The sequence below is a fragment of the Giraffa tippelskirchi genome, chromosome 11 (assembly GCF_054371585.1).
Source record: "Giraffa tippelskirchi isolate mGirTip1 chromosome 11, T2T-mGirTip1v1.2.pri, whole genome shotgun sequence".
In the NCBI taxonomy this organism is placed as follows: domain Eukaryota; kingdom Metazoa; phylum Chordata; class Mammalia; order Artiodactyla; family Giraffidae; genus Giraffa; species Giraffa tippelskirchi.
Window position 1 is genome coordinate 31999526 of NC_137285.1, and position 12922 is coordinate 32012447.

At 41.4% G+C, this 12922-nt stretch overlaps 1 protein-coding gene across 2 annotated transcripts in view; it reads left to right on the forward strand.

The window, feature by feature from the left end:
• The window catches only part of LOC145526900 (uncharacterized), a 32309-nt gene extending 24250 nt beyond the window's left edge, over positions 1-8059 (forward strand). For both annotated transcript variants that reach the window (XM_081543703.1, XM_081543704.1), the window contains exons 3-4: positions 1888-1969; positions 2942-8059. In XM_081543703.1, coding sequence (XP_081399829.1) covers positions 3206-4387 — 1182 coding nt within the window. In that variant the 5' untranslated portion in view covers positions 1888-1969; positions 2942-3205 and the 3' untranslated portion in view covers positions 4388-8059. The remainder of the gene's footprint in view (positions 1-1887; positions 1970-2941) is intronic.
• Positions 8060-12922: the final 4863 nt, after the last annotated feature.

Consider the following 12922-nt stretch of genomic DNA (forward strand, 5'->3'; position numbering starts at 1 on the left):
ATTCTTTTACAGTTTATTTTATATTTTAACTTCACTATTATTTATTCACTAAAAAATGTTTTTATCCCAGCTTCCTCTTACTTTAAAAGTTGCACATTCATTTTTTTTTCTGTTGGCAAATTCTAATTATTGAGATCATATTTATAGTAATACTTAGGTTCTCAATTTTATGTCATCTGTCATAATTTACTTTTCTTTCTTGTTATCATAAATCTGTCAAGAATGTACAGGGAGACTGCTGAAGCTTATATTCAGATAAAAAATTCAGATTTATCTTTACAATCACATGTTAGTTTGGTGAAGTAGAATAAAATTGTAGTTTGAATATGCCTTTGTTATTATTATATATCCAGAGATAGTGTTGAAAGTTTTATAAAAATCTTAATATTTTCCTTTGATTGTTCTTCTGGGAGTTTGTAGGAACTACTAATTGTCTTTAATTTTCTTAAACAATGCATTTTATTTAAGTGTAAGTACAAAATATCTGCTTAGCATTTGCTAATTAACGATATTTCATCTTTCTTTAATTTTCATCATTTATTTTCTTATTTTCTTTTTTGACTATATAGTTGTATAAATGTTGACATGTTTAATTGTATATTTATGCTAAAGCCTTTGACTGTGTGGATCACAATAAACTGTGGAAAATTCTGAAAGAGATGGGAATACCAGACCACCTGACCTGCCTCTTGAGAAATCTGTATGCATGTCAGGAAGCAACGGTTAGAACCAGACATGGAACAACAGACTGGTTCCAAATAGGAAAAGGAGTACGTCAAGGCTGTTTATTGTCACCCTGCTTATTTAACTTATATGCAGAGTATATTATGAGAAACGCTGGGCTGGATGAAGCACAGCTGGAATCAAGATTGCTGGGAGAAATATCAATAACCTCAGATATGCAGATGACACCACCCTTATGGCAGAAAGTGAAGAAGGACTAAAGAGCCTTTTGATGAAAGTGAAAGAGGAGAGTGAAAAAGTTGGCTTAAAGCTCAACATTCAGAAAACTAAGATCATGGCATCCGGTCCCAGCACTTCATGGCAAATAGATGGGGAAACAGTGGAAACAGTGGCTGACTTTATTTTGGGGAGCTCCAAAATCACTGCAGATGATGATTGCCGCCATGAAATTAAAAGACACTTACTGCTTGGAAGAAAAGTTATGACCAACCTAGACATCCTATTAAAAAGCAGAGACCCAGAGGGATGGGATGGGGAGGGAGGTGGGAGGGGGGTCCAGGAAGGGGAACACATGTAAACCCATGGCTGATTCATGTCAATGTATGCCAAAAACTACTACAATATTGTAAAGTAATTAGCCCCCAACTAAAATAAATAAATTTATTTAAAAAAATAAAAATAAAAAGCAGAGACATTACTTTGCCAACAAAGGTCCGTCTAGTCAAGGCTATGGATTTTCCAGTAGTCATGTATGGATGTGAGAGAGTCAATTCCTAGGCAGGCTGATAGGAAGTCTAGGGGTCCACAAGGAGAGAGGGATCTGGAATTCTCAAGGAGGAAGAAAGGACAAACTTTTTTTTCCTCTACATTCCTTAAGATTATATAACAATAATGTATCCTGCTTGAGGACAGTCTCTGGAAAAAACCTTTTGGCTAATCCTGTTATCTTAATTTGTAAATTATGGGAGTGGGTCTGGTGAGGTCTTTACAACCCCAGACATTCTTTTGATTCAGTGTAATAACTAAGTAGAGAGTATATAATTCCATTGCTGACACTAGCAAGGGGGTACTCTCTGCCCTCTTCTGATGCTTATGTAAGAAGCTTTCTCTATCTCCTTTATACTTTAATAAAACTTTAATACACAAAAGCTCTGAGAGATCAAGCCTCATCTCTGGCCCCCGGATTAAATTCTTCTCCTCCAGAGGCCAAGAATCCCGGCGTCTTTTCGTGGGTTCAGCAACAACCTTTCATCTTTGGGGCTCATCCGGGATTCTTCAGGACAAGGTAAGGATGCTTGGAGCTCTAGTTCTTTGTTCTCCTAGCGAGCACCTTTTCTGCTGTACTTTACTCCTGCGCAAAGCAAGTTGAGGAGCCCTGCTCTGCGGTTCCGCAGGTGACCTCACACGGCTTATGGCAGAAACCTGTCGGGGGTTTATACCGACCTGCCAATGCCAAGAGGCACCCAATGTCTCCTTTGGACCGAGCAGAAATGGGCAAAGCGTGTGGACCGAACTCTCCTTTCTCAGTCAAACTTTTCGGTCTCTTTGACCATTTCATAACTCCTTGGAAATCAGAAGTACTAACCTAATCTGTCGGATCATAGACTTTCAAGGGACTTGTGATCTATGCTGTTACTGTGTACTATGACTTAGGTCCCAAACTTGGATTGGTAGTTAGGAAGCGCCTAGCCTCGCTAGGAACCGAAAGTTCGGAAGCTAGATGGAGCTCTAGCTCCAAGAGCATCTCTGAGGTTAAATGTTACTCAGATTGGAACAGCAATGGGGTTTTTTCCTTTGGTAGCGCTGGCTCTTAGTGGACCAGAGGAGACTCTTATACTGGTGTGGTGACTCTTGGAAGGAACATCTCTGTTTTATGTTCGTATTGGTCTTACTGTGGTCAGGAATATACTCAGGGTCATGCACAGGCACTCAGGTGACGAACAGTGCCCCCAGCAGTCTTAGCCTGCGAGGCATTCCAGAAGGTTACTCTGATTGCACCCCGGGTGGCATCAGAGGTAATGGTGAAGAGCTGGATGTTAGTTAGGGATGCCATCAGGTCTACCCCTGGTGGATCCCTACCCCTTCTTGGTGGTAGAACCGGGAGGGACGAGTACGGTGCCTGCTTCGGTAAGGGACAGACTAAGTCCAACCAGGAAAGAAAAGCTTTGGTGTAAAGTCTGTCTATACCCCCATCTAGAGCAGGGAGGGACACCTCCGGTAGAAAGATGGCGCTGGTCGCTTTTTTTCTCTCTTACAGATGGGAGCTAACAATTCCAGCCTCACTCCTTTGAACTGTATCCTGAAAAACTGAGAGAGATTTGATCCCCAGGGCTTAAAGGAGACACACCTGGTCTTCCCATGTGATACTGCATGGCCACAGTATCCATTGGAGGATGGCGAACGGTGGCCAGTTGGAGGGTCTCTTAAGAATAATATTGTTTTACAATTAGACCGGTTCTGTAGAAAACAAGGAAAATGGGTAGAAGTAGCATATGTGTTGCCCTTTTTCTCTCTGTGAGATATGCCAGACTTATGTCCTAAGGGTATAGATTTGGGTGTGACTCCTTCAGCTCCCTCTTGTCCTCCTACTTTGCTAGATGAGATGGAGGACAGGAGACAAAGAGATAAAGAAAAACAGGTTTCTCCAATCTATCCCTGGGATCATATGCACAGAGCAGCCAGAGACACTGAGGAACAGCCACACAAGCTGTTGCCTCTTCATGAAGCACCCACCGGGAGAAATAATCAGTCTATGAGAGTTAATAAGTCTTTTTCTTATCAAAAAATACAAAGAATCACGGAGGATCTGGGAGACTATTTAGAGGACCCAGAAAAATATATTAGAGCTTTTAAAGGTGTTACTCTGCTTTATGACCTTACTTGGAAGGATGTGATGTATATCTTGGGACAAACACTCACTCCTGACTCAAAGAGTCGAGTTTTTGGGAAAGCGGTTGCTTATGGAGATGAATGGCTTGGTAATGAATCAGTAGGGAAGAGGGAGGACGAGATAACCGCCCTCCCCACTGGGAATCAGGCCGTCCCAATTACAGAACCAGACTGGGACTACAACACAGCTAAAGGAAGATGGGATCGGAGTAATTTTGTTAGATGTATTCTTGAAGGACTCAGACAGGTGTGTGCTAAGCCTTTAGACTATGACAAATTGGCAAGCATAGAACAGGAGGAGAAGGAAGCTCCTGGTAAATTCCTAGACAGACTGAGAGAAGGCCTTCGCAGATTCACTGAGATTGATCCCAAAAGTGAAGAGAGAAAAGTGATCTTAAAAGATAGATTTCTCATTCAGTTGGCTCCAAATATCCGCCGTAAGCTATCAAAACGGGCATATGGACCAAATCAGTCTTTACACAATCTGTTACAACTGGCTCAGACAGTCTATTATGGTAGGGAACATGAGGAAAAGAAAGAAAGGCAGAAAAAGACAAAGGAACAGGCGGAAGCCCTCGCAATGGCTATGAGAACTGTCCTTAAACAATCTGAGAAAAATGCCCAGAGGGACCCGGGTGAAAAGGGATGGGCTTGCTATTACTGTGGAAAGGAGGGGCACCTCAAGTGGGACTGCCCTCAGGCATCTAAGCTGCCCCCGGCTCCTTGTCCGGTCTGCAAGGGACCACACTGGAGGAGAGACTGCCCCCAGAGGCATAGGTTTCAGGGGTCGGACTCTCCAGACAATCAGGACTGAAGGTGCCCGGGGGTTCCCACACAAGCTCCAGTCCTAATTACACCTGAGGAACCCCGGGTATTGATAACTGTGGGAGGCCAATCCGTTGATTTCCTTTTAGATACTGGGGCAACTTACTCCGTGCTTACTGAAGCCCCTGGCTCACTTTTTTCCCGATCCGCTTCCGTAATGGGACTGTCTGGACGAGCCAAAAGGTATTACTTCAGTTGTTCTTTAAGCTATAACTGAGACTGCTATTTTCACAGGAGTTTCTGATCGTTCCAGAGTCTCCCTCACCCCTTTTGGGGAGGGATATACTGAGCAAGGTCCATGCCTGTTTTCATGAATATGGAGCCTTCCCTTTCTCTCCCTTTAATTGAACAAAATGTAAATCCTAGAGTATGGGCTGATGGAAAATCTATGGGTCGAGCACAAAATGTTATTCCTGTGGTTGTCAAGCTCAAAAAGCCGCTCTTATTTCCAATAAGAAGCAGTATCCACTGAAACCTGAGGTGAAGGAAGGGTTAAAACCCATCATCGAAGATTTAAAGGAGCAGGGACAATTAATTTCCTGTAATAGTCCATGCAACACTCCTATTTTGGGTATAAAGAAATCAAATGGTAAATGGAGACTAGTTCAAGATTTACGAATAATAAATGAGGCTGCAGTTCCTTTACACTCTGTGGTGCCTAATCCTTATACTCTATTGTCTGAAATTCCTAAACAAGCCAAATATTTTTCAGTAATTGATTTGAAAGATGCCTTCTATTCAGTGCCCTTGGCGGAGGAAAGTCAATTTCTATTTGCCTTTGAAGACCCTACTCAGCCAGCTTCTAAGTTAACTTGGACAGTTTTGCCCCAGGGATTTCGTGACAGTCCTCACTTATTTGGACAAAGTTTGTCACGGGATCTACAAAACTTTAATAGCTCTAAAGCGGTGGTGTTACAATATGTAGATGATATTTTGCTCTGTGCTGAGACAGAGGAAGCTGGTTCACGAGCCTCAGAAGATTTCTTAAACTTTCTGGCAGGCTGAGGTTACAAGGCATCAAGAGAAAAGGCTCAGCTTTGTCAACAATCTGTTAGATATCTGGGCCTAATCATATCAGAAGGAACAGGGGCCATAGGCCCCGAGAGAATTAAACCTATACTAAATCATCCCCTACCTATGACTTTAAGACAACTGAGAGGATTTTTGGGAATCACAGGCTACTGTCGCATTTGGATTCCGGGTTATGGCGAACTTGCCCGGCCTTTATATAAACTTATAGCTGAAACTCAGCAGGCCCAAACCGACAAACTGGTTTGGTCTCCAGATACTCAAAAGGCTTTTAAGGTTCTTCAGACTGCTCTCCTGCAAGCTCCCCGCTCTGAGCTTGCCCACAGGGGCAGAATTTAATTTGTTTGTCACTGAAAGAAAAGGTATGGCCTTGGGAGTTTTGACACAACCCCGAGGGCCTCACCAGCAACCTATTGTTTATCTAAGCAGAGAATTAGATGTAGTTTCACATGGGTGGCCCCACTGCCTAAGAGTAATTGGAGCAGCGGCTTTATTAGCACCTGAATCTTTAAAAATAATTACTGGACAGTTAACAATTCCTGAAAATGCTCAAGGGAAAATTCTTAAGGGTTTACACCAGAGTTTTCATTTGGGTGCAGAGTACTTACCAGATGGCTTCTCGTTTGTTTGAAGGTAAAAATGTAATGAAAACTTTAAAAAACATTATCAAAAGTTGTGAGGTTTGTCAGAAAAATAACCCAAAGACTGAAAAGCTAGCAAAATCTGGATTACAACGAAGTGCAAAGTATCCTGGAGAGGAATGGGGAATTGATTTTACTCATATGCCAAATCTAACGAATATTCTTGCTTACAAGCTTGGGTGGATACTTTTACTGGATGGATTGAGGCTTTTCCTTGTCGTAGTGAGCAGGCTAAGGAGGTTATAAAGATTTCAATCCATGAAATTATCCCCAGGTTTGGGCTGCCACGGAGCCTTCAGAGTGATAATGGCTCCGCCTTTTAAGCTGCTGTAACTCAGGGGGTGTCTAAAGCTCTAGGAATAGAATATCACTTACACTGTTCCTGGAGACCTCAATCCTCAGGAAAGGTTGAAAAAGCTAATGACATTATCAAAAGACATCTGCGCAAATTAACTCAAGAGATGCAGGACAATTGGATTAAAGTACTACCCATAGCTTTAATGAGGGCTCGAACTGTCCCCAAAAAGGAGGGACTGTTTCCCATTGAATGTATTTATGGAAGACCTTTCTTAAGCACAGATATTGTTATAGACCCTGAAGCCTTGGAATTAACTAGTTATGTAACTCAGCTTTCAGCTTTTCAACAGGCATTAACAGCAGGAGACTCCTGATCCAGCCTCTGAGTCAAGCAAGCTTCTATTTGAGCCAGGAACTGAGGTCCTCATAAAAACATTGGGGTCTGGTGGCCCATCCCTTGAGCCCCTCTGGGAAGGCCCTTACCAGGTTATTCTTTCTTCTCCCACAGCTGTCAAAGTGCCAGGAATTGATTCGTGGGTACATCACACTCGAGTTAAGAGGTGGCACCCTGACCAGAACTAAGTGACTTCATTTTATGTCTTTACTTTCTATGCTCTGACTTTGTACTTTTCAGGTGGACCTGATAATCTATGTGAGCCTACTTCTGCTGACTCCAAAAATCCTGAGTCTGCCGTTTGATCCTCAAGACAATATCTTCCTGTCCTGGGCTCACTCCTACGCAGCATTTCACAATCAGTCTAACTGCTGGGTCTATGGAGCGCTTCCCTCTTCATCAGTGGAAGGCTTCCCATGGTGGACATCTCCACTTCAAGGAAAAGACTTTCTCCAAGTCTTCAAATACCTTCAACAACAATTGCATGTGATGCCTCTTCTTAAACTGATGACATCTAACAACCCTAAGATGAACTGGTGCAACACTTTGTACTTTAACTATGGACATAATGTGACTTTTCATTTTGATTTTAACTTGGTTTAATGACTATTTTGCCTTGCATCTGTAACTGTGTAATTGGATGTGTTTCTAGTCGCATGAAGGCTTTCAAGTTACAAATGGTTGTCCGAGCTCCTACGAGTGCCACAGCCTCCTCCAAATATTACTTGGGGCCCTTGGACCAGAGACCCTCAATATGAGGATTAGGAGAATATGTTGCCTTAACAATCTAGGGACCACGCCCCTAAACAGCAGGAAGTAGTTATGTAACGAAAAAGACGCCCCTTTCCCTTGGCAACATAATTCTCCTAAAAGAAAAGAGGGGAATGAGAGAGTCATTTCCTAGGCAGGTTGATAGGAAGTCTAGGAGTCCCCAAGGACAGAGGGCTCTGGAATTCTCAAGGAGGAAGAAAGGACAGACTATTTTTTTTCCCCTCTACATTCCTTAGGATTATATAACAATAATGTATCCTGCTGGAGGACAGTCTCTGGAAAAAACCTTCTGGCTAATTCTGTTATCTTAAAGCGAATTATGGGAGTAGGTCTGGTGAGGTCTTTACAACCTCCAGACATTCTTTTGATTCACTGTAGTAACTAGTTTGAGAGTATGTAATTCCACTGCTAACACTAGCAAGGGGGTACTCCTTCTGCCCCCTTCTGATGTCTATGTCAGAAGCTTTCTCTATCCCTTTTATACTTTAATAAACTCTATTGCACAGAAGCTCTGAGCGCTCAAACCTCGCCTCTGGCCCCGGATTGAATTCTTCTCCTCCAGAGGCCAAGAATCCTGGTGTTTTCTCGTGGGTTCAGCAAGAACCATTCATCTTGGGGGCTCCTCCGGGACTATAAAGAAAGCTGAGCACCAAAGAATTGATTCTTTTGAACTGTGGTGTTGGAGAAGACTCTTGAGTGTCGCTTGGACTGCAAGGAGATCCAACCAGTCCATCCTAAAGGAGATCAGTCCTGGGTGTTCATTGGAAGAACTGATGTTGAAGCTGAAACTCCAATACTTTGGCCACCTCATGCGAAGAGTTGACTCATTGGAAAAGATCCTGATGCTGGGAAAGAAGAAGGGCAGGAGGAGAAAGGGACGACAGAGGATGAAATGGTTGGATGGCATCAGCAACTCAATGGACATGGGTTTGGGTGGACTCAGGGAGTTGGTGATGGACAGGGAGGCCTGGCATGCTGTGGTTCATGGGGTTACAAAGAGTTGGACATGACTAAGAGACTGAACTGATATCACACTAGGATTTAAGAATATATAATTGACATATTTTTTTCACTGACGATATTTCCAAGAGGAATTTTTACCTGATATTTAGTTAATTAATTAATTGTCTATATTCATTCTTCTATTTAAACCATCAATTGATATCTTTAGGTCAATTATACTTTCTCACAGAATGCAACTGTGCTTACATTTAATTACTTGTATTTTTGTATACAAGCAGATAATGATTACAAATAAAAATTTACAATATCACCATAAAACATAAAATATTTGGAATGCATTTCACAAAGGTTGTGTAAGTCCTCTATACTGAAACTTATAAAGCACTGCTGAGAGAAAATAAAGACTGAAATAAATGAGTAAACAAACCGTATTCGTAGATTAGAAAACTCAATATTTTTAAGATGGCAATTTTCCCCACATTATCTGTAAATTAAAAGGAATCCCAATCAGAATCTCACTACGCCTTAAACTTTGAAATTGACAAGCGAATTCTAAAATGTATATGGAAATGTGGAAGACAAAAATAACCAAGGCAGTCTAGAAAATGTAAGACAAAGTTGAAGACTTGCACTTTATATTCCATAACTTACAAGGTTATTGTAGACAAGGAAGTGTGTTACTGACATAAGACAGGGCAAGGAATCCAGAAATAAACATATACATACACAGTAAATCGGTTTTTGACAAATATGTCTAAATATTCATTGTTGAACATCTTTTTATTTATATTCTGATCGAAGATTGCTGAGCTTTTAAAATTTAGGAGACAATGATTTTCATAAAATTTGCAAACGTTCTCAACCATCAGGTTTTTAAAAAGGTTTTTTTTTCTGCTATTAGTAGCTATCTCCAGACATTCTGGGAATCTAGTTTTACAAATATTAGATCGGTTGACATTTCTCACATGACACTAAGTCTCTGTTCATTCTTTTTTTTTTTTTAAACCCAGCAGTCTTTATTTTGATGTTGGCTCAGCTTCCACAGGTAAGGGGTTGACAGAGCATGGTGGGGAGGAAGCCTAGAAATGGGCATGGGGAGTGGGGGTAAGAGACAAGGTCCCCCAACCACAGTGCTGGGTAGCACCCCAGTCTCTCTGGGTTCTAGCTGAGGTGAGCAGAGCCACTGTCAGGAGACCCTGGCCCATTGGGCGTGGGCGCCAGGCCCTAGGACCCACCTGAGAGGACACAGCGGGTGGGCCTCCTCAGGACTGACCAGCTGCTTGAGCCTTCATGTCTGCTCTCCACGTCCGCGCGGGCAGCAGCCCAACGCTTGGCCAGGCTCTCCTCTGTCTCTGTGTTTCGCTGTCGCAGCCGCTGCTCCTGGTCCCATACAAGAGGAGCCACTCAGGACAACGGGCCTTGGTCCTGACATCCCGTCCGAGGGGTCCCGGCCAAGGCGGCCGCTGCCAGCCCGGCCAGCGGGCGCCGCAGCATGAAGGGCCGCCATCGGCACCGCCTCTCTGTTCATTCTTACCCATTCTCTTTTCTCGCTGATTTTCAGGTTGGAAACTTTCTAGTAATTTTGTCTGCAAGTTTATCAGCCCTTCATTCGGTATCTCCAGTCTGTTCTTAAGACTACAGAGTGAATGCTTTACTTCAGCTAAGATATTTTTCAGGCTTCCCAGGTGGCACTAGTGGTAAAGAACTTGTCTGCCAACGCAGGAAACATAAGACGGCAGGTTCAATCCCTGGGTTGGGAAGATCCCCTGGAGGAGGAAATGGCAACCCACTCCAGTACTCTTGCCTACAGAATCCCATGGACAGAGGAACTTGGAGGGCTACAGTCCACAGGGTCACAAAGAACTGGACACAACTAAAGAGACCCTGATAGCTCAGCTGGGAAAGAATCCACCTGCAATGCAGAAGACCCTGGTTCCATTCCTGGGTGGGGAGGAGCCCCTGGAGAAGGGAAAGGCTACCTACTCCAGTATTCTGGCCTAGAGAATTCCATGGACTGTATAGTCCATGGGGTCACAAAGAGTTGGAAACAACTGACAGACTTTCACTTTCACACACAAAGTATTTTTCAGCTCTATAATTTATTTTTCATTCCTTTTTATGGATTCCATTTCTCTTCAGAGATTCTTCTTTTATTCAGCCATTATAACCACCTTTTACTTTAAATCCTTGAACATACTTACACAAGCTCTTTTATAGCCCTTGCCTGCTAATTGTGATAACTTTGCCATCTGTTTCTACTGATAGCTTGTTATGGGCCACACTGCCCTGCTTGCTTATATATTTAGAGATTTTAGATTATGTGATGGATATTATTCATGACATTGTAATGTGTCTGGATTAGATAGTGGTCCTCTAAGTGGTGATGTTTAATTTTTTTTTTTCTTCCTGGAAAGCAGTTAAATTACCAGTGGATCTATTTAATCTTGTCAGACTTTGCTGCTGCTTTTTTTTTTAAACTCTCCTTTATTTGTGAGTGTGCATCTTGTTTTGTTTCTGTTTTTCAGTTTTGTCTTTAGTCACAGGGTATGGCTCTTACTTTAGGCCATAGGTGTTACTCCTAAGGCATGGTCTTTTGGGGGGCTCAACTAAGTGTCTGATGTTCACTGAAAAGTTTCTAAGCACCTTGCATTGTATAGCCTCTCTTATACTGTCTCTTATTAGCTAGCAATTCTATAGTCTTGTCAAGACTTGCTATCCAAATAGTCTTTATTTTTAAACTTTTCCTTAGTTTTATTGAAGTATAATTGGAATATAACACTGTATAAGTTTAAGGTGCACAATACAATGATATTACATATACACGTATTTATGGAAGTAATCATCATAATAATTTTACTTAATATCCATCACCTCACATAGTTATATACTAGTCTTGACAAAGAACTTGCACAGGCCAGCCCTTGCTCAAAACCTTGTGAGGAAGACCCTCTACTGTCCTGGCTTCTTCTGATAACAGCCTTTTCCTGATATGCTGCTCTGTGAATTTCAGCCTCTTTGGATGTCTAAGTACCACTGTGGGTCTTTTTTAGCTCAGTGAGTTGACTTGGTTTATTCAAGTTATACTTCTTTTGGCTACAGAAAGCCCACATAAGAAAGCCTTAGAAAACAGGACTAACACCCTTAACCTCCTGAATTTTCTTTCTCTCAAGAATCACATTTATGCGTTGCTTGTTTAATACTTACTAGAGATACTTGTTGCATGTATTTTGTCCAGTTTTATTCTTATTGAGAGTAGGAGGGAAAGTTTAATCTTGACCCTCCTAATTTCATTTGTGGGGACTTTCAGTATGTTTAGCTTCATTATATCTGACTGGAGCTTAAGAATTAATGGCATTTTTGTTAATACAGTGTTTTATTTAATTTTCTATTGTTCTGTAAATTGTTATAGTATGTAACATCATAACCCATAATCATAGAATTCAGTGCTAAAAGATTTTTTCCCCTTAGAATTACCTGTTGATTTATCGATAGGTAAATGCATGAATGTTGTTGTTGTTGTTCAGGCTCTAAGTTGTGCCCAACTCTTTGTGACCCCATGGACTGTAGCATGTCAGGGTCCTCTGTCCTCCACCATCTCCTGGAGTTTGCTCAGATGCATGTACATTGAGTAAGTGATGCTATCTAACCATCTCATCCTCTGCCACCCTCTACTCCTTACAGACTGACTTCTTCTGCTGTTATTTTTTCAAAATCTCATATCTCTACTTGATAGGCCCCAGTCTGGAACCACACTGAGAAAAAAATTCTGGGGAATGTAACTCCTGGTATAACTACTTTGTAACTCCTTTGGACTGTGCACAAGGAAACCATGTGAAAAAGTAGTTCTGATGCTGAGTTGATAATAAACAGTGAAGCACAAGTGTGATTTCCCTCAATATCTCACATATATGTATTTTTTCTAAAATGGAAAACTATTTTTGTTGTCTGAATTCTAAATTCTGAATGCATTTTATTTTTTCAAATTAATTTAATTTTATTAATTTTATTTTATATTGGGGCATAGTTGTTTTATAATACTGTGTTAATTTCAAGTGTGTCAACTTTCCCTATTAATTGTTTCGCTTACCTAGGCCAATGGCCTAGGTAGTCTGATGTTTCCATTTTGCTTTTCAAATAATATCATAATATTTCCTTACTTTGGTCATTCATCTATTCAACAAGCATTTATTGAGTTCCTACCATGTGCTAGGCATGGTTTCTAGACTGTGGGTTTACAATGGCGAACAAAATAGTAAAAAATCCCTTCTTACAGAGGTTATATTCTAGTAACTAGGGTCAGAAAATAAAATAAATAACTAAAATGTAAACTATATTAGATAGAGTTGCTATAGCAAAAAATAATTCAGGGAAGAGCTATTAAAAGCTTTTGTCAGGGAGGCAGCTTTGCGATATTAAATAATGGAGTAGA